At 49.6% G+C, this 23,028-nt stretch overlaps 1 protein-coding gene across 1 annotated transcript; it reads right to left on the bottom strand.

Annotated features, from left to right (window-relative positions):
• Positions 1 to 611: 611 nt before the first annotated feature.
• Positions 612 to 22,596, bottom strand: LOC133351690 (transcription factor E3-like). Its single transcript, XM_061567097.1, has 8 exons — positions 22,360 to 22,596; positions 20,136 to 20,717; positions 17,191 to 17,292; positions 13,781 to 13,892; positions 9,028 to 9,084; positions 8,245 to 8,320; positions 5,102 to 5,249; positions 612 to 4,015 (listed from the first exon to the last, which is right to left on the bottom strand). The coding sequence occupies exons 1-8, from the start codon at positions 22,429 to 22,431 to the stop codon at positions 3,728 to 3,730; spliced, it is 1,437 nt and encodes a 478-aa protein (XP_061423081.1). The 5' UTR covers positions 22,432 to 22,596; the 3' UTR covers positions 612 to 3,727.
• Positions 22,597 to 23,028: the final 432 nt, after the last annotated feature.

The raw sequence follows: 23,028 nt of genomic DNA, 5'->3' as shown, positions 1-23,028 counted from the left end.
TGTCGGTCATCGGAGAAGGGGGTGGTCTTGTTTGACCATACTTCACCGCGCTGGTCAGTGCGGGTTGGCGAAGGAGGGGAAGTTCCAGGACCGGTTCAGATAGCACTCCCCGCTTGTGATAGCCGTGGCCGGGAACTGAACTCGGGTCGGCAGGCTCAAAGTGAAGTACGCTAACCATTGCGCCACCACTCCGCATAAGCACTAGCAATGTCAGAAATAACTTGCGGTGAAACCCTCTCATCCAGACTCATCTTACATCTGCAATCTCTGTATATCCACAACCAGAATCTATCTATGAGACCTCCTTTACCAGTGGCAAAATATAGTAATAGGTTTTTACCCTTTCAACTGGTACAAAAACTGACACCTTTATACAAGGCATCATGTTTGCAATAACCACAACACAAGCAGTCAAAATGCAAACAAAAAGAAACAACTCTGATGATGATAATGATATGCAACTGCAAGGACAGTGCATATCATTATCATCATCAGAAAGAAACAACTCTGATGATGATAATGATATGCAACTGCAAGGACAGTGCATATCATTATCATCATCAGAGTTGTTTCTTTTTGTTTGCATTTTGACTGCTTGTGTTGTGGTTATTGCAAACATGATGCCTTGTATAAAGGTGTCAGTTTTTGTACCAGTTGAAAGAGTGAAAACCTATTACCAGAATCTATCTATGAAGGGTCCTCTCATCATCCATCGGGCAACTTCATCCTGGATGGAGTGGTAGCGGCAGGGGTTGGCCCCAACACTCCACCTGAGTTCTTAGATTCCTCACCACGGCTAACATCAAAAAGCCCGACAAAACCATGGTGGCGGCAACGGACGCGGATACCCGGTGACGATGATGACAATTCACACGTTGAAAATCAATAACTCTCTTCCGCAGAGTGCGGTGCGACCGTGATTGCCACCCAGAAGAGAACCGTGGAACGCAAACTCGGTGCCCTCGATTCACAAAGACGAAGGGTCGGCATCGTCACCATCGCAGCGACGCTGCACCGCTCCGCGACTCCTGACGCAATCATCCGGCTCATGAAGCACACACCTCGATGTGAATATCACAGCTGTCGCTCGACATCAACAGGAGGATGAGTGATATCCGATCTGATCCTGGCCCTCAGGCTGGTGAAGTACGGTCACACAGCCTTCAACGACCGACATGGCATGGCTTTGGGTCCAGCAGCGGATTGAGAAAGGAGCTGGTTAGTTTAAAATAAAAAAAATCGTTCTTCCTAATATCCGTAACAAATTTTGCGGAAATAGAGGGGTCGCGTTGTTGCGTTACGCGTCGCTAGTAATTATGCACAACAATGACTGCCAGACGTTTACGAACGTCTTAAAGTTCTGATTCAGTAGAAAACAAGGCACGTCAGCTCGAACTCGTTGCAGCAGGACTTTTGAGAACAGGCATAGTGATAATAGTAATGAGCTGCCCAAATTACCAGTAAAACATTACAGCAAACCCCCCGAAAATAACGACAGCAATAATAATGGCGTTGTAAACAACTAAACACTATGAGCATAACGCCACCGCTCACCCACGCCCCCCACCCCCTACCTCCATCCCCTGCCCCCCAGGGGATTGATTAATCATCACAATTCGAGATCACGATTCGATTAAAGAATCGATTTTATATATATATTTTAATCCGATTTGCAAGCTTGTCGCTTTATTAGTATTATAAGTTACTCCTCTGCGCGGTTTGGTTTCCGCCCGTTAACCTTTAAATGTCACGTGAGCACATCGTTTGCACAATCCGCAAATAATCGACGTCTTGCACGGTTGTGAGCCGTCAATCAACGCTTCGCTACAGAATAATAACAATGTCAGAGCGACTCGCTGCATTGAAAGGGCATTGACCCCATGCTCATCTCCTATTTACAGTCCCGAGCCGGTGATGGAAATTCCGCGTTCCTATGTCAGGGGCGGGTCTATCCATTGGACAACCACTGTCGGCTTCCCCACAACGTGGTCATTATTTTATGGAGCCCCGGAGGGATGATGGGCTGAGTCAGTTCAACACCAGTGGAACTTCCGATCGCAAGCCGCCGGTTACTCGCCCGCGAGTTAGAAGAGCGTTGCCACATTTGAGTTCATCAACACATGGGCAGCGATATGAGGCATGAAAGTATTGTTACGACGTGTACTTCAAAGGCACGATATATCCTGGCAAACAAACCGGTGTCAAATCACGCCGAGCTATTTCAATGGTCAAAACGAGTACAAATATTGCTCTGGAGACCCATCTTATGGCACACGTCGTTATTATTACTATCTATGCTTGTTTACCCAGGAAAAGCATCACTCAACGAGTTTCAACTCGTCTTCAGGAGGGTCCTGCCACGTTTTCACAGGAGGAGGGCAATGTTGTTGCTGCTGCTGCTGCTGCTACTCTGTGTGTAATCCCGATTGAGTCGTTTGCAGGTAAAAAAAAAATCAGCATTGCGATGTTTGGCCAATGCTGGTTACATTGTATGGATCTTATTTTTTTGCGATGGGCAACCTGAGAACCCAGAGGAAACCGATGCAAAACAGGGGGAGAACATATCAACTCCACTCAGAAAGTCCCAGAATCGAACTCGGGGCCCCTTCGTGGGTCACATGTGTTACTACTGCACCGCCATGCCTCCCGTTAGTTCTGTCCATACGAATCATGCACAAGCGGCAACCCTGTGAAATTATGAACATGCACAGCCCCTACGTGACTTTACCGAAAGAACCAAGAATATGAATTCCTGCAGTCGCGAAAGTTTTAAGTCGAAATGCACAGCCCCCTTTTTGGCAATCCACAGCTAGACGAGGGCCTCCCCGCGCCACGCGGGTCGTGGGGGTTTAATTTGGTGAAGGTGGGGAGCGTAGAAGATGGGAACATAGACAGTAGAGTACAACAATGTATTATGCCGCACTGCCCATCGGGAAGCGCGGCGCGGCTGCCTGGCTTTGTGTGGTGTCCACTATGATCTCCATCTGTCCGGGTTTCCCCAGCATCGTCCCCTTCGTTAGTCAGATGCTGCCCCGTGAGTCTTCGCAGGATATTAACAATCACAGGTCATTTTACTACTTACATAATAATACACAACTCAAGGCAATGCATTTGTTTGGAGTTCTCCCCTCTTCCAGTATTGCGAGATAGTCATTTTCCCATGCTATGTCCCCTGTTTTCTTTTATATCTCAGAGGTGGCAACCCTCATGGTCTCCCCCCATACAATCATTCTTCTATCGCTACCACCATAATTTACTGTTCCCGTGAACTCCACTCTTTGATTCCCCCGCCCGCATTGAGGACTCGCTCTGCCACCAGACTGTTTCGTCTCACCCGTCACAACAACTCGCTCACTTACACAGCCACCCACTCGCTCGCTCTCCCCACTCGCTCGCTCTCCCCACTCGCTCGCTCTCCCACTCGCTCGGCCACTAACAACACCACACAAGGTCACACCGCATCTCTTTCTGAGTCTTCAATCGCACCGCTTGCATTTGAAATTCCCTCCTCCCCTCCCCTTGCTCAACTACAAAAAACGTATTATGATTCGTCGACTACAATTCTAATGGTTGCCGTTTGTTGCTGACCGCAATGCGTCTGGGCCCTTTGGGTCTGTGTCCAGACACCACGAAGTAATAGCTATCCAGGCTCGAGCCTGCTTTAGCTTGTGAGATGCGACGAGATCGGGCGCCTGTTCCGGGCGACGCTTCAAACACATTTTTTTGTTTACGATGGGGATAGACTGCCCTCTGCAGATAATCCGCCACTATCAAAGCTGCGCTTGAACGGACTTGCGTAACAGCACGAGGAGGCGCCCACGTGGGGCCATTGCCTCCTGTCTGACAGGCAATGGCCACCGCCGTTGGAAACCGTCGCCGTGGGACTCAGCGGCTCGGCCTGTTCCACCTCGGTGCCTGAGCCTCGCCTGGCCAGCCAGCCTGGCTGCTCTTCCTCTTCCACGCTGGAAGAGAAGACAAGTGGCAGGCCGCTGGCTTGGGCCTGCCTCTCAAGTTCCTGGGAGCAAAGAAAATGTATAAATTACAATGAGAATCTTTGTTTAGACTGGAAGAATCCGATGAACTGTGAAGATATTTTTCACAGATGTCCAATACAAAAACCGATAGGAGTGCAAAGTATAGTAAAGCTAAGAAAGTCACGAAATATGAATGAAAATAAATAATGTAAGTACAAATTGCATTAGGACATAAATTCCTGTAGATTGTTGAATACCAAATGCAATCTTGGGCAAGGCAGCAAAACAAAAACAACAGTCCCAGACCACACCAAGACAGCACACAATCCCTCAATAAAATTGCATGTCAAAATGTAACTATCAAATACCAAATGCTTTGGATTATAAGATGCTCTGGGAAATGAGATGCACCCCAAACGTGTGCCCAGTGTCAATAAAGCTCTGCACATTTGGTATCCCAGCCACACACCTCACACTTTAATACAAACCCCCCAAAATCTAGAGAATGTGGTAACAAGAAAAGTAAAATAAAAAGTGAGCAAACTAACGTACAATTTTATGAATTTTTTTGTCAACTGGAAGGCAGGCAGATAGAAAAGCATTCAGATAGGTATGTACATAGTCGGTTGTGATAGATAGTTAGGTAGGGAAGCAGACCAGCAAGCAGACTGGCAGTCATGAAGGTAAGTAGGCATGCACGCTTGTAGGAAGGCTGACAGGTAAGGCAGGAGGTGGTCGATTTCCTCAAACCAATTGAGAACACGCTGAGTACAACCCCAGTCAGTAACTTCTGCTGGCAAAGCACAGTCACTGTCGTCCGGTAGGGCCCACCAGGTAGGGCCGACCAGGTAGGGCCAACCCGGTAGAACCCACCAGGATAGGGCACACAGGGTTAGGGTCCACCGGGTAGAGCGAACCAGGTAGAGCCCACCAGGATAATGGCCAGCAGGTACGGCCCACCAGGATAGGGCCCACCAGGTATAGACGACCGGATAGGGCACACCGGGTAGGGCCCACCGGGTTCGGGCCCACCCGGTTAGGACCCACCAGGAAAGGCCCACCAAGTGGATCCCACCAAAGCCCCCCCCCCACCCCCCCTTCGAACGCTGGCACCTGTAGCGCCGAACCTGTATGCGCAGGCCCAGGATGGCATTGGCTTCCTCCAGCAGCCGCTGCCGCGTCTCCATGTCGCGCGAGCGCTGCTGGTCGCGCTGCAGGCGGCGGATGTAGTCTACCGACGCCTTCAGGATGGTGCCCTTGTTCCAGCGGATGTCCCTGTGGCCCGGCGAGTGGGTGGATGGGGGCGGGTAGGAGGTTAGGGCGGGTGGCCACAAGAGACATTCAAACGGTGTCGCGAGCGAGCGTACATTTTTTTGTTCTTCACAATGGGCCTCTACGTACTTCCATGTATCATGTAAGTGTACAGCAAGTGTACAGTACAGTCTGTGGGTCGCTATGTAAGCCTATGGATAATTAAAGTGTATATGAGTTTACGGATCTCGATGTAAGTCTGTGGATCATGTAAGCGCATATGAGTCTGGGTCTCCATGTAAGCCTATGGATCATATAAGTGTATATGACTCGATGGGTCTCATGTACATCCATGGATCATGCAAGTGTATATGAGTTTAGAGGTTGCTTATGGATCGTGTAAGTGTATAGGCATCTATGGGTCTCTACGCAAGGAGAGAGATTGAGTTAAGAAACAAATCACGGAATAGTAGCACATGGAGAAAGAAATCCGAGCAGCCGACCCCCATGCAGAAATGGGACTTGTGGCTTCGTAGATGAAAGACAGTATCAAGTAGGAAGATTGCTGTGCAGTGATTGGTGACCATTTACTAAATTCGAAATCCCAGTTGAATGTCGCAGCTGAAAACCAAGATTTGCACTTAGGATGTACGCAGTGCCAGCTCAAAGCCTCTGACAACAATTATGAAACCCCTCGACCCTCCTGGCCATCTCAGAATTCTACCCTCAACAGAGACATGAACACTAATCGCAGGAGCATGAACGATATGGATTATATTTAAACGTCCACGCTAACTCCTGCAGAAAGCGCGTTCCAAGACGTTCCATGGCTTAGAAGTGTCAAGGCCCAAAACACCTTGTCATGAGAGGGGGGCGGGGGGGGTCTCTAGAGCTCCCTGCAAGTGGAGACCCTTCTGCCAGCAGTGGAGCGATCGAGCCCATTGCAGGGCTGCGCCTTCCACCCAGACCCAACAGCGCTGGCCACCGCTCGCATTCTCCCTCGCCGATGAGACGAAACAAAGGGGGATAAAGAATTGCCCGCTGAGTTCCTAAAGTTCGAATTCGGTTCTCAACCGCCCGTGCTTACAGTGGGCTCTCAAATGTAGTGAGCCGATGGGCCCTTCCACGCACCGAGTGGTTGGAGCCACGATTCTCCGAGCGGCTGCAGAGGGATGAGCGCCGGTGTTTGCAGAGGAGGGCCCACGCAGGACGCGGAGGCAATCCGACGCCTCGCAAAAATGTGACGTGTGATATACTTCAGCGCAGCGCCATACGCGGGCGGTCACGGTCTCATCACACCTTATTTACAAATCTATTTTGGTCACGTTTTTTTCTTTTTTTAAATGTAACAACATGTGAAGTATGCGCCGACTAGTACGGCCGCAGCAAAGTGCAACCCCCCCCCCCCCCCCCCCACAATGTAACCCCATGCCGACTCCTCTGGCACGCGCAGACAAAATACTGGAGCTGTCGTGTCGGTCATGAACCCTTGCCGGCCAAAAGGAAACCGAGAGATGGGGAGACAGAGACGGATAAGTGTGGGCTGTGTCTTGCGGATTTTAAACTGACAGGGCGGGGAGTGTTTTCCTGACCGAGGGTCAAGGACGCACACCACACACACTCCAATCGCTGCTATCACTGTGAGATGGTCCTTGTAGTGACAGGAAGCGACCGAGCACGGTGCTAAAATCAGACACGCAGTTTTACCAGGTGAGCATTGTAGCCCTCTAGTACCCCATCAGCCACTGCTAAGATGCTTGCGGTGACGAATAAACTAATAACAAATATATTCGCTTCTTTATCCACGAAAAACCACATCGAGTCTGTGGACTTTTTTTCAGGAAGTTCCTGCTACATTTCTTTTTTTCATCTAAACCCTTTCCCGTTCCGAGACTGCAAGTTGCAAGGTGGGTTCCATTCACCGCTGAATCTCTGAACCCACAAGCGGCTCACCATTCATTTTATTTAGAGAGGCCTAGCGCCATTGTTATTAAAGACGTTGTATTCACTGGAAAGAACTGTAGCGACCAAACCGCACTCTATGAGAGCCACACGCCCTCCCGCATGGCCTTGTGAGAGCCGCGATACCGATAAAGTTGAGTCTTTCTTCTGGTGCTGGGAAAGGATTAACATTGTTTCGTGGTGGCACGTTCCCCAATTGTTGCCATGGTTTTTGCAGTTCAAAGCAGGTGTCCACCAGGGAGATGAAGCAATGAAATCACCTCGTGGGCTGGTAGGTGCCGGGTGGATCACTTCATCGCTGGGTCGCGAGGGGTGGGAGGCCTTCATCCAGCAGTGGATTGAACATGAGTGTTGATGATGATTACGGGCGTGACAATGACGATGTTTAATTTGCCTAATGTTAAAGTGATAGTGTGGAGCCACCTTTACCTCACTTCATATTTATAGAGCGCCTTCACTCAAGCCACTTCACGTAGTTTAAAAAAAACCAGTGACAAAATCGAGAATGATTTAGATGGCAGGGGCGTGCAAGGGGTGATGAATGAGTGACCGCAGCAGAGGGCACGTGGAGGTCACGAAAGGGTAGCGGAGGGTTGGGAAGGAGTGGAGGGGCGAGTGGAGGGAAGGGGAAGAGAATGAGCAATGGAGAAGAGGTGAGGCTTTGGGAGCGGTACGGATGGAGGCTAAGGAGGGGGACTGCTCAAAGTGCAGGGGGAGTGAGCACAGTAAAAGATCGTCGGGAGCGGTGGTGCAGCGGTTAGCGCGCTGCACTACGAACCCAAGTTCGATTCCTGCTCACGGCATATACACCAATGACGATTATCTGAACCGGTCCTGGGCCTCCTCTGGGTTGACTCAGCCTCAAATTAGCGCGGTGTGTAAACATCGCCATTGGGGAGACAACGACAGCCGGGGGTGGTGTTGGCCACCCACCTCCTCATGTGCCGTGCCGGCCTTCATAGATGCTGCTCGCTAACAGCACTTGCCCCAACAGTCTGTTAAGGCTATACGGGGGATCTTTGTCTTTGTGAGCGCAGTGAAAGAGCGTGGCACTCACGGATCACTCGACTTGGTGATCAGGGCTCCCAGCTCCTTGATACGATCGTTGATGTTGAACCTTCGTCGCCGTTCGACTGGTGGGAAGAAAAACACGGTGAAGGGTGCGGCCCGGCAATTCCTTGATCACGCCGCTGCTGGCACGAAGGCCTCCACAGCAGAGGTCGCAACCGGGTACCCGATACCCGTACCCTACCCGATACCCGGCTACTCGTACCCGACCGGGTATGGGTACGGGTAGCCGTTTGCGACCCTGGTTCGGCCGGGTATGGGTACGGGTAGGCCGTGAGTCACTGGTTAGTAGCCGTTTGTCATTCATTTCGGGTAGGGTACGGGTGCAGCCGGGTACGGGTATGGGTAAGGAATCAAAACCCGTTTGCAACCTCTGCTCCACAGTGGGAGCTCCAGAGGTCTCCTCCAGAGGTTTTATTTATTTTCAAAGCAAGGGCCAAGTGAGCTGATAAGCTCTGCTTCATGGGCGTCTTGCGACGGCACAGATGTTATACAACGAAGATCTTAAGATAAAACTAAACTCTAAAACATATTTTATGTTACCAGTTAAGGCCCACTTAGGTATACAGCTTTTTTTCAGAAGCGACCTGGCCACTAATGATAGCCCCATTAAGTGGCTTATCGCGTGGTAATTTTTAGGAGCAGCCAAATGCTCCAAAAGCACGTTTATACATGTGGAGAAAAACCCGGAGGACCCAGTTCCTGGGCCTTGAACATAGATCGCAATCCTCATCAGCTGTTCACTTCTCTGATTTCCACGAATAAAACTCACTGAGGTTGTGGCTCTCCTTTTTCCTCCTCTCCTTCACCAGCGCGCGAGCCTCCAACTCTAGAAAAAAACACGATTTAATGTTTTAACAATGGAACGTTGGCAGTTTGTCATTTTCATCATCATCACCATCATCGTCATCAGCCATGGTCAATCCATTGCCAGATGAAGGCCTCCCAAATCCGGTGCCACGGTGGAGAAATGTTAACTACCTTGCCTGGTATAGAGGAGATCGTGGGTTTAATTCCAACCCTGACATCTGTATATTCGGAGTTTGCTTGTACTCTGAATATGTGTTCAGTGTATTTGCTTGCTATAAATTTCCACATGATCAGCCACTTCACTGAGCTAATCATTTGTGATGGCCATGTCACTACATAGCTCAGTAGGCCTTACATAGTAAAATAAAACAAATTGTTTAGTTTTATACGGACTGCTGCCACCAGCTCTCGCAATCGCAAAATGCAGCGATCCATCCAAGCCAGCACAATTTAATTTCCGCTGCCGGTAAATCAGGGGGACCGACGCTCGTTACTTGACAGCGTGTCACACCGTGTCACGGCGTGCCTCGAGGAAAACGGCGTGGCTGTGTGTGCTGCGATGATTGTGTTTGTCAGCAAGTGGGTAAACAGCCAGATTGACGTTTGGCACTTGAACCGTTTATTTCTTGTGAACTGCCTTCGTGGACCCGGGAGCTCACCCCGGTGCCAATTTTAGTTCCTGATTTATAAGCGGTCCTGTTATAATGTTTTACGCTCGTTTAATCAGGAAGGGTCCTGCCAGGTTTTTCGCAAGGAGGTGGCTGATGATGCTGCTACCGCTGCTGCGCGTAATCCCAGGTAATTTTTCAACCTTGGGATGTTTTGTCACCAACAGCGGTTACAATTGTCACTGTTTTGTCAAGCTATATGGGAGGAAAGCAGAGAACACGGAGGAAACCCATACAGAACCATGGGAGAACGTAGAAACTCCGGTTAGAAAGGCGCCGGAGTATACAGCTATACCTACGTGACTTTACCGAAAAAAAACCTAAGAATATGGACCCTTTATTGCCACGAGCGTTACCACTGCACCCGCCATGCCGCCCTACGGCGGAATGACCAATAAACATAATTCAAATTTCGATTTAAAGCTTTCGTGACTGCAGGGATTCATCTTCTTGGTTCTTTTGGTAAAGTCACGTAGAATGGACCTAACCATAACCCTATTTTATTATTTTATTATATTATTTTATTATATTATACTATATTATTTAATTATGTTTTATTTTTCTTATTTTATTATTTCCATTCTACGTGACTTTACCGAAAGAACCAAGAAGATGAAACATCATTCAGTTCGTCATTAGTCGTAATATGACGAGGATGTCGTGACGACAAAGACGACGATGAAAACAAACATCTTTTGAAAAAAAAATGCAATCGTTGCAATTCTGATTTTAAAAAAAAACATTTCGAATAAATGTATGATTTGTAAAGGGGTAAAGGAGCAGCCCTGCAATTACTAGCGAACGCCACCGCTTCCACAAGAGCCTCGACTGAGGGCGAGCTCTACAATGGCAGTGTTGTGGTTTAATTTAAACGTCATACTTCACCTGACTGGTCGGCATAGGTCGGTGAAGGGGAACTCCGGTCATGGGGTTCATAGTGCAATATGCCAACCACTGCATCATCACCAATCCCAGATTATAATTACTGATGTATTAATATTATTGGTTCTTTCGGTAAAGTCACGTAGAAGGGAAATTATAAAATTATAAAACAATACAATTATCACGACGTTTCGACTGAAACACAAGCAATCATCATCAGGTGTGAAATCCACAGCAAGAAAATTTAATTGTTTTTTATTTTTTTATTTTATTATTTCCCTTCTACGTGACTTTACCGAAAGAACCAAGAATATGAATCCCTGCAGTCACGAAAGCTTTAAATCAAAATGTACTGATGTATTGTCATCACTGATTATAACAATTAAAACTAAACTAAACGTTCTGTTTATCAAGTAAGGCCCACTGAGCTATATAGCTCTTTTTCAGAAGCGAGCTTGTCACAAATGACAGCTCAGTGCACGTTGATTTTGAATGTGGAGGGAAAAACTCAAGGACCCGGAGCAAAACGCACGCGACCATGGGGAGAACATGCAAACTCCAAATATACAGCAGCTATCAAAGTCGGAATCAAACCCACGACCTCCTGTATACAAGGTGAAGCAGTTAACATCTCGCGAGAGCTGGTGGAAGCAGCGCGGCTACAACTAAACTGTTTTTAATTTACCAGCTAAGGCCTACTGAGCTATGTAGCTCACAAATGATTAGTTCAATGAAGTGGCTGATCTTGTGGAAATTTATAACAAGCAAATACACTGAACACGTGTTCAGAGTACATGAAAACACTGAATATACAGGTGTCACGGTTGGAATTGAACCCACGATCTCCTGGATACAAGTCGAGGAAGTTAACATCTCGCCACCGTGGCACCCATTTCACCATCCTTTGTCAATCCACTGCGAGATGAAGACCGCCCCACGCCACCACGGAGATTGTTTGACCATACTTCGCCATGCTGGTCAGTGTGGATTGAATGTGGTGGGGAGGTCAGGACTGGTTCAGGCATCACTCGCCGCTGATGTGTAAGCCACGGCCCGGAATCAAAATCAGGTGGCCAGGCTCAGAGCACTCGGCCCATCATCCCTCTGTGATTAACAAAATGAGCAACAGTTTGTTGAAAGTCAAACGCAGCTGTAACCCAACGCAGCTGCCGCGATGGAGCCACTGCTCACTTCAGAGCATGGTGGAGCAATACATATAGGCACCAGGTACTCATTTGAGGCTGATTCGACCTAGGGGAGGCCCAGGACCGGTTCAGATAATCATCGCTGGTGTTGAATTTGAGCGGGAATCAAACTCGGGTTCACAAGGTTCATAGCGCAGCGCACTAACCACTACACTACTGTTCCCAAATAAAAACACAACACATTCTACACACACGTGCACGCACTTCTGCCACGTGACTAATTGATTTGACATCACGTGTCTAAGAGGAGATGTGATGATTCTCCCGATCGCCCACCAGGCTGTACGGGTTATGCATATTATTACGGCCGCCCTCCTGTTTCTTTCATTTTGGGAGCGAGGCTAAACCGACGGGCTAAACCGACGGGCGTAGCCGAGACAATATTTTGGGAAGCGGTTTGAAAGCGCCACTGATTCGGCTGGGTGCGGAGCGCAGGAGCGACGGCTAAAAAAAAAGGGGGCAGCAGCGATTTACAACGGCCTCTGCTTTGTTGTTATCTGCCGCGTCCCCGACGGGCCGATTTTGCCGCCGATTTCATCATATCTTAAACGCAGCGATTATGGAAATGAGTCTTGGAAGCACACGTGGTTAAATGTATCTTGCGAAAGTCCGATTAGGCCAGAGGGCTAAGGTCACATTCGTGGGGTCGGCGATGAGCTCCAAAGTCGCTTGATGGGTTGGAATTTATCCGAATTTAGCGACGAACCAAGCTTAATGCGATGGGGGGTTTTTTTTTCGCTCACTCATTGGTGACCACCCTGAGCGCTTATGTACGCACGCATGTTGAACTGCTTTTGCACCGCACGTAGCACACTGTGCTAATCTGAGGGTGTGCTGGGAGTCAAAAAAACGTAGACAAATTCATTTGAGTGAAATAAAAAATTTCAGGGAGTACGAAATGGCAACGGCCTTCGCGCGGCCCACACGGTTGAGTGAGAAATCACGACCAACGCCGTCGTCAGCACAGAGCAACAAAACCTCAAGCAATTGAAAATGTTTACAATCATTGGGGACTGAGTGGACTACGCAGGCGACTGAAGCCAAGATTCAACACCGGGATCTCAGCGGTGCCAGCAAGGCACTTTCTGACCTCTGAGCGACCGAGTCACCTCAATGAACCCTTTCCCGTTTCCGAGTCGTCTGTAAGTTACAGGGTGGGTCCCCGTTCACCGCTGAACGCGTACGCGGCTCATCGTTAATTTTATTTAGAGAGGCGTAGCGCCGTTGCTTTTAAAGACACTCTACTCACCGCAGAGAACTGTCGCGACACGACCGCCGCACTCACTGATAGCTGGCGCCAAACTGTGCCACACGCCCTCCTGCATGGCCTTGTGGGAGCCTCGGTACCGGTGAAGTGATTTTATTTCAGTTTTTCTTCCGGTTTAGTTTTGATGACATACACATACATCGTCGGAATGACGGAATGGTTAATTGCAGCTGTTTTAGACTAATTTCAGGGTGCTGATTCCAAATCTGATCTTAGATTTGCTCTATCACATCTCATTTTTATGCTATCGGCATACCCCATTTTCATTGATTTTACCCGAAATTAACTCTGTCACTTAGGATTGCAAGTTGTTGCGAGTCAGTGACTGCTTTAGTGTTAAAATATGGTGCTGTATTTTAGGATAGTGTGTTTATAATATAATTTTATGTAGATATTCACATTTATTTAATATTTTTCTTCTGCAGTTTTTTATTGAAAATGCAATATTTGATATCTCAAAAACCTGACGTAATAGACAAAAACTGATGCCAGATTTGGAATCAGCACCCCAAAATTACCTTAAACCCGTTGGAATACCTTATGCCAGAAAAAATGTGTTGACCAGTGTTATCAGACCTCATTGCAAGTGAACGGCGGCCGGTCAAACCCTCGCAAAGTGCAGCGGTTCCCAGGCTTCTCCTTCTCGTCGCATCCTAAACGGGCGATCGATCTCACACGACGGGCCGTGCTCACCCGTGATCTCCACCTTGATGGAGTCGCCGCAGGCCATGGGTGGCAGCGTGTGCATCTGTCCCAGTGCCGCGTGGTGGCCCCTGAAGCCACCCGCTCGGCCCCGCGGTGTCACCTGCATGCGGGCAGCAGAGGGTGGCGCACAGGGCAGACGCCGGCCTCTGTTAGCCTGAAGACTAACGCAGCACCTGCAGCTTAATAATAAAACTCATAGACTAACACAGCATCAACAGACGACTGTAGGACCCACAGACGAACACAGCAACTGCAGCTTTGTATAGAACCCATAGACTTTTAAATTTCGATTTAAAGCTTTCGTGACTGCAGGGATTCATCTTCTTGGTTCTTTCGGTAAAGTCACGTAGAAGGGAAATAATAAAATAATAAAAATAAAACATTATAAAATAATTATCACGACGTTTCGGCCACAACGCAAGCAGCCGTCCTCAGGTGAAGAACAGGTCTGTCTGAAAGACAGAGACAGACCTGTTCTTCTGTCTGAAAGACAGCGACAGACCTGTTCTTCACCTGAGGACGGCTGCTTGCGTTGTGGCCAAAACGTCGTGAGAATTATTTTATTATTATTTATTTTTTATTATTTTATTATTTCCCTTCTACGTGACTTTACCGAAAGAACCAAGAAGATGAACCCATAGACTGCCGTAGGACCCATCGGCTTAAATAGGAACTGTAGCTTTACATAGAAAATATACACAAACGATCAATAGATCAATATACTTACATATGGCCTACAGGACCTATCGATTAACATACACTTAATAGACCTACACAGAGACCAGAGGCTAAAATAATTACGTAATGTCTATAGACCGACATACAGCCCATACACTTCCACAGGACCTGACAGCAGGACTTACAGAATTATAAAGGGCCAATAGACTTGTACTTGGCATACAGACTTAGATGTCAATGAATATAGCACCCATATACTGATATATGGGAATCATACACTAGCACTTAAAACATATGCAAACATTACAGCAAACTTTAAAACAAATTTTTACTCAGGAATTTTTTGTGTAGAGATATATCCCACATCCAAGATCCATCACCGGCGCCGACACCACAGCTGCCACTACCACGTCACAGGCACCGTCACCACCACCGACCACCACTACCGGCACGACCAACAACAACATCATCTGTCATTCGCTACTAAGTGGCGGTGACGACACATTTGCGCCTGTGCCAGGCCAGGTGCCAGGCCAGGTGCGCCACGTGAAGTGTCGAAGGCTCGCTGACAGGAGGTCATGGCACAGACCCAGGTGTCATGGGTTGACTGAGATGACTGACAGATGCACCAATTGTGCCTCCCTAATGTGCCAACTGGCACTACCATCACTATCAGCACCACCACCACCCCCGCTACCACCACTGACTCCACCACCAATGTTACCAAAGACAAAGATCCCCCGAATAACTTTTAAGAGACAGTTAAGGGCAAGTGCTGTTAGCGAGCACCAATGAAGGCCGCCACGGTACACGAGGGGGTGGGTGGCCACCATCACGCCCGGTCGCCTTTGTCTCCCTAGAGGCAATTTTACACACCACACCAGGTACTTATTTGAGGGTGAGTCGACCTAGGGGAGACCCAGGACCGGTTCAAATAACCGTCACTCGTGTTGGCCGTGAACGGGAATCGATCTCGGCTCGCTGGGTTCGAAGCGCAGCGCGCGAACCACTGCGACAACGCTCCCCACACACCATGACCACCAATGTCACCACCACGACCACCAAAGGCACCACGACCACCACCAATGTCACCACCACGACCACCAAAGGCACCACGACCACGACCAATGTCACCACCACGACCACCAAAGGCACCACGACCACCACCAATGTCACCACCACGACCAGCAATGGCACCACGACCACCACCAATGGCACCACCACCACCAATTACACCACGACCACCAATGGCACCACGACCACCACCAATGGCACCACCACCACCAATGTCACCACCACGACCAGCAATGGCACCACGACCACCACCAATGACACCACCACCACCAATTACACCACGAACACCAATGACACCACGACCACCACCAATGACACCACGACCACCAACGGCGCCACGACCACCACCAATGGCACCACGACCACCACCAATGACACCACGACCACCAACGGCACCACGACCACCACCAATGACACCACCACCACCACCAATGACACCACGACCACCAACAATGACACCAAGACCACTACCAATGACACCACGACCACCAATGGCGCCACCACCACCACCAATGGCACCACCACCACCAATGGCACCACGACCACCACCACCAATGGCACCACCACCACCAATGGCACCACCACCAATGGCACCACGACCACCACCAATGGCACCACCACCACCAATTACACCACGACCACCAATGGCACCACGACCACCACCAATGGCACCACCACCAATGTCACCACCACGACCAGCAATGGCACCACGACCACCACCAATGACACCACCACCACCAATTACACCACGACCACCAATGACACCACGACCACCACCAATGACACCACGACCACCAACGGCGCCACGACCACCACCAATGGCACCACGACCACCAACGGCACCACGACCACCACCAATGACACCACCACCACCACCAATGACACCACGACCACCAACAATGACACCAAGACCACTACCAATGACACCACGACCACCAATGGCGCCACCACCACCACCAATGGCACCACCACCACCAATGGCACCACGACCACCACCACCAATGGCACCACCACCACCAATGGCACCACCACCACCACCACCAATGGCACCACCACCAATGGCACCACCACCACCACCAATGGCACCACCACCACCAATTACACCACGACCACCAATGACACCACGACCACCACCAATGGCACCAGCACCACCAATGACACCACGACCACCAATGACACCACGACCACCAATGGCGCCACCACCACCACCAATGGCACCACCACCACCACCACCAATGGCACCACGACCACCACCACCACCAATGGCACCACCACCACCACCAATGGCACCACCACCACCACCAATGACACCACGACCACCACCAATGGCACCACCACCACCAATGACACCAAGACCACCAATGACACCACGACCACCACCAATGGCACCAGCACCACCAATGACACCAAGACCACCAATGACACCACGACCACCAATGGCACCACCACCACCAATTACACCACGACCACCAATGACACCACGACCACCAATGGCGCCACCACCACCACCAATGGCACCACCACCACCACCACCAATGGCACCACGACCACCACCACCACCAATGGCACCACCACCACCACCACCAATGGCACCACCACCACCACCAATGGCACCACCACCACCACCACGACCGCGCCGCTCTTACCGTGCCGGCGGCGACGAGGGCCGCATGCGCCCGGCCCAGCTCCTCGTCGCTGTAGCTCGACTCGAGCCCCATGATGTCGTCCATGATGTCACCCATCATCATCTGGCGCACGTGGAGACAAGCGGAGCGAGCAGGAGCCACCGTCACCGCCGTGCCCATCCCTGGATGAGTCACCAACCTCTGAAGTTGCTGCAGTTCTCTCCCCCCCCCCCCACCATTTCCCACCATCGATAATGCGGATATTTTAAAGTCTTGTCTTGAAACACATTTTCTTAAGCGAGTTTATTATATTCATTCTAACCTTCTCTTGTTCTTACAAGATGCCTTGAGACATTAGTGGAAGGCACCAGTCAAATGAATGTAATTTATTATTATTATTCTCCCAAGTTCCTGTGACCTTGCTCAATGTAAGACACGTACTAACGCCACTTTGACAGTGCTGAGCATGTGCTCAGCAACTGTGAGTTGAAAAAACACAGTACCTATAGACATACACACGACCCATATGCACTGCTAACATAAGTAGGATTCATTGACATGCGCAGGACCCATATACGATCATATAACGTATTTACATGCATAGGACCCATATACTAACAAAGGACTTATCGACATGAACAGGACCCATATACTAAAATAGGGCCCATATAATAAAATCGGAGCCATAAACATACATCAGATCCATAGATGTATTTGGGGTCATCCATAAATGACGTCACGCGATTTTGGACGATTTTTGACCCCCCCCCCCCCCATCGTCACACGGCTTCACTAAAAGTCAGACCCCACCCCTCAAATATGACGTCACAAAGCTCTCCACCCCCAAAAAATAAATAAAACATGTTTCAAGTCGCTTTAAACTATTGTAGTGCGTATTTAATGTGCCGCTGCACTCTAATGTTGTGGGAGAAAACATTTATTAAAAAGTCTATTTAATTAAGTAGAACGTGTTGTCTATTTATTTAAAGTTGCCCATTTTGATGTGACGTCACATTTCTCACCCCCCCCCCCCCTCGTCACACATCGTCACAAATGTCTGACCCCCCCCCCCCCCCCTAGGCGCGTGACGTCATTTATCGACGGCCCCACATGACCATTTAGGTTAACAGAGGTACCATACATTAACATAAGATACACCTAATAACACATTACCCAAATATAACCATAAGCCTCATCGATTAACATAGTATCTATAGACACACATGGGACTCATCGATTAACACAGGACCCACAGGCTACACGTGGGACCCATAATCAATCCATTGGTGGCTTTGCTGAGCTAGTTTTCTCATAGTAACCAGGCTGAAAACTGCTTAGCTTATGAGATCCCACAAAATGGGGCCAGCTCTACGGCGATTTGGTCATACGAGTGGCAGCACTTTGCTTGAAGTCAACAGTAATTGTCGAGATAAACTGGCGCCCTGCCACAGGAATGTGGAATATCCACGCTGCTATTGGAGGGCCGCCAATGTAGCTTGCCGCGCACCGCCCCACACTCATTGCCAATCCTCACGCTTACCTCTCCCCATTGGACAAACATGCACCACGATCAGCGATGACATTTCGTGAGATTGGGCAACTCGTTTAAACAATAATAACAATATTTTACCAGGTAAGGCCCACTGAGCTATATAGATATTTTTTTTCAGAAGCCACCTGGCCACAAATGAAAGCCCAACGAAGTGGCTTATCGCGTGGAAATCTACAGCAGCCAAAAAGGGGAAAAACCTATTCTCATATTTTGGTACCGGCAAAGAAGGTCCCATGATGTAGTGCTCAACCACGAGCTCTCATTACTCTGATAGTGCATTGCCTTTGAGCTGTACGCCTTTTTGGTGTCCTCTGGTCTAACGCCGTTTGAAACGAGGCTCAAAAGAAAGCTGTCTCTGGTGTGGACCAATTAGGTTCAAAGACAATGCCTATATTATCAGAGTATGTTTTTTGTTTGCATTTTGACCACAAGCATTATGGTCATAATGCAAACATGATTCATTTTAACTGTTGCCAGATAAAAGGAGAAAAAACTATTCTCATTCTAAACGCACGTTGATTCTAAATGTGGATGGAAAAACCGGAGGACCCAGAGAAAAAAAAATCCACGCGACCACGGGTAGAACATTCCAACTGCAAATATACAGGCGCCAGGGTGCCGGGATCGAACCTACAACGTCCTGAGCTACTGGCGAGACCGTCCTCAACCTCGCCACCGTGGCGCCCTATCCCACGCCGCTCCAGCAGGGCTCGTTATTCGCCCGTGACCTTAAACTCAAAACACTTTCGCAGCGAGGTTGTCGGGTGACCTCACCGGATCTCAATCTTTATTTGAATCGGCTCGATTGTCGCAGACAGCGCTAATTGCTCAGCGCGTCACGTGGGACGTGTGTTTAACAATAATCCGGTGCGCGCGCCGAGTGGAACGAGTTTTAGTTGCACTGCATTTGGGTGGGGAGAGGGAATTCGGTAAGCGCGGAAAGACGGACACGGGGTGGTCGTGGGTAGTGAGGACCGGAGTTTGGAAAACTCTGCCCCATTGGATTGTCCGGCTCACCCGTTCCGGTGTTTTATGTTCTCTCTCTCTCTCCCTCGGTTCCGTCAGCCGTACGATTTCCATGAGCATATAATGACGCATTTGCATGCGTTGTCACTAATCGATTCTTAGACGTGTGAATTGATTGTGGCGTGAGCGTTAGAATGAATGTTCATCATTCAATCAGTAGACTAATCGAGCAAACAATTAATCAAGCTAATAAATTAACCCCTCAATCGACTAATCAACCAATTAATCAATCCATAAACCAATTATTTGATGAACCAATCAACTAACAAACCAATTGATCAGACCAGAAAAATCAATCGACCATTTAAATAACCGGTCAGGCAATCGTAAAACCAATCATTTAAGCAACTAATTAATTACTTGATCAATAAAGCAATCAATAAATCACCTCTCCGTCATGGCTCGACCCAGCCTCCGATGCAGCTCCGGGGCTGTGCGCCACCGCTGCGGCCATCGCGAGCCACTCGGCCACAGCAGGGCCCTCGGCTTGCAGCGCAGACACCAGGGAGGGCAGCGGAGGGGGTGGCGGGGGATGGGGCAGCAGAGGAGGCTGATGGTGGTGCTGCTGCTGCTGCCCATAGACCCCGGCCCAGCCCGAAAGGTCTCCGTGAAGCGGCCCACGCGGTGGGGCCAGGTGACACCGCTCGGCACCACCGCCACCGCCGCCGCCACCGCCTCCTCCATCCAGCGGACCCCACGCCGAGAGACGGACTTCGTCGCTCTCCGCTGGGCTCAGCTGCCCCGGGCGGAGGTGACGGGCGTCCGGCGGGTACGGCACGTGGCGGGGAGTCGAGGGCAGCGGGCAGCAGAAGGGCAGAGGTCGGCCGTGGGAGCCGTGCGGGGGCCGTTGGTGGTTGGAGGGGGGTGGAGAGGAGAGCGCGTGACGCGGGTGTGCCGCGTCAGGCTCCGCGGGGTCCGGGCTCGCCGAGGTCGCCGGGTGCAGGGAAAAGCTCCCCGGGTTGGAATCCAGCTGCAAGGGATGAAGGCGCAGCCCTGAAATGTGCTTGCTCGCGTCGCTGCTGCATTGCTGGCTGAAGGGCCTCCCCGCTGGAGAGAAGCCCCCTCCAGAGGAGGATCGGAAAGCAAAGGTTTAATTCGCAGCTGCGACGATCCGTCGACGAAAGCGATTGGACGGGGAGGTAAAGGCGCAGCCCTGAAACGCATTGCTCGCGCAACTGCCGGTGGAAGGGCTCTGTGTTTCAACTGCCACAGCGGGAGAGATTGAACTGGCGACATCTGTGTGTGGCGGGTGGGGGGATACCCAGGATCGGTTCGGATATCATTCGCCAATGATGTTAGCCGTGGTCAGACGTAGACTCGGCCGAGCAGGTGGGGTGCGCTAAAACGATGCTAGCTATAAGACAAAGATCCCCCGTATAGCCTGAACAGGCTGTTGGGACAAGTGTTTTTAGCGAGCACGCATGAAGGCCGGCACGGCGCACGAGGGGGTGGGTGGCCAACATCACGCCCGACCGACATACACACGAACGCGTGAGTCTCTTGGGGTAATGAGACTTGGCTCGGCTTTCTTGGGTAAACAAATCGGAGTAATCACGCAATACAAATTATAACTGAGAACCCATTGGGACGAAGCTGTCTATTGCTCGGAAGGCCCTGGGGTACAAACAGAGAACGGGCAGCACAGAAACACCTCGGTAGCGAAGAATGGAATTGCGTTAAGAGCCGCAAAGTCAGAAGAAGCTTCACAAGATAAATAAAAATAAACTGGGACAAAAGTCGATCTCGAACTTTCAGTAACACAATCATGCACGCACGTCACCCAAATAAACTACACACATTGTTCGCTCATTCTGATATGACAAATACATAGTACAGTATAAAACACAGCAGTTCTCATTTACTACAAATACCTTTGAGTGTTTAGAAACATAATCAGAAGTTGTTTTCCTGAGTTTAATCCCATCATGTGTGTGGATTCTCTCTCGGGTTCTCTGGGTTGATGTCACGCGAAGCCAAAGTCTCATTTAACGTAATAGGCCAAACATCCCAACGTAGCAGGACCCTCCTGACTAACGAGTCTTGAGGCTCGGTGAGGCTTACCTGGATAAATAAAGGACATTGTTCGTATTACTCTTAATCCTAATAAACACGCGGTTGCATTTACTTTTGAACGTTGCCGCTGATTGTAGCGATAATAAATAAGTGACCTTGAAGGTACACTGTTTAAACGTGGACGTTATCTCGGTTCCGTTTAATGCAGGCACCCACCCACTGGTTAGCTTTTCTTTAACATACACGGAAAATAAACCTAATTTGCAGTCCCCTTTGGCGATCCACTTGGTGGATGACGACCTCCCAATGTCGTGTCGGTCACGGGTGGCTGGTTTAACCATGCATCACCACTCTGGTCCGTGTTCACGTGCTTTTTTAAAATCCATTATTACATTCGTCCAAAAACAAACGGCGAATGAGTTTTGAATTAAATCCGTTGACAAAATATTATAACCGCAACGACACTGCCGTATTAGCAGCCGCAGCAGCAACAGCAGCCCTTTGAAGGCCACTGGTCACATTTTCGAGATCGACTACTGGGCGTGACCTTTCGCGAACAGCAACAGCAGCCGGTGACGAACCACAAACAGCGCCCTCACCTCTCCGTGCGATGCCAAGCACGCCACTCCGGGCACGGCGACTCGACGACGCTCATACGCGCAAGCTGACATCGATTCAGCTCTTCTTCTTCTTAGTCGATCGAACGAATTTCATATAAAAAACAATAATAATAATCCCAGTCGATCGGCGAACATGTAACGCTATCCCCCCCCTACTCCCCACTACCGCCCACACACACACACACAAAACAACGTTGTGTCCGTGTTGCTCTTGGCTTTGAGAGTCATGTGCCAGCTGCTGCCCGTGTCGAACAAGTCTTTTAACAGCTGGGCCGAGCCAATGCCATTGGTCAATCGGGCTCTCGCCTCCGCCAAAATCCCATTGGCCGACGGAAGGAAAAATAAATAAATCGGTTCGTTGGATTTGCCCTCTACAGATTTTGCACCCCCCACCCCTCCACCACGTTGAGAGACCACAACTCCGGCAAGGGATTTATTTCAGCCGGGTCGGCGACCCATAAAATATTTCACACCTAGTCGACATCTAGATGTGGCCGTCACTGTGGCAGCGAGTCGTATATGCCCACCTTTCTCGGATCGAGCAGCATCTCAGGAAAAAAGAAATGCACTTGTGGAATTAAGTGACGTGTGCAACAATTTTTTTTTATGTAACAAATTTTTTTTCAAATAAATCCCAAACATTTTGGA

The sequence above is a fragment of the Lethenteron reissneri genome, chromosome 38 (assembly GCF_015708825.2).
Source record: "Lethenteron reissneri isolate LAM-NWPU_2019-01 chromosome 38, ASM1570882v1, whole genome shotgun sequence".
NCBI lineage: Eukaryota > Metazoa > Chordata > Hyperoartia > Petromyzontiformes > Petromyzontidae > Lethenteron > Lethenteron reissneri.
This window is presented reverse-complemented; position numbering and strand designations above follow the sequence as displayed.

Bases quoted from the DNA above. Each gene is read 5' to 3' on its own strand.
- LOC133351690 (XM_061567097.1), bottom strand. From the start codon at position 22,431: ATGTCAGCTTGCGCGTATGAGCGTCGTCGAGTCGCCGTGCCCGGAGTG. The intron at 20,718-22,359 runs GTGAGGGCGCTG...CATCCCTTGCAG, and splicing joins GCTTGGCATCGCACGGAGAG to CTGGATTCCAACCCGGGGAG. The intron at 5,250-8,244 runs GTGAGTGCCACG...GCCGGGCCACAG, and splicing joins ATCACCAAGTCGAGTGATCC to GGACATCCGCTGGAACAAGG.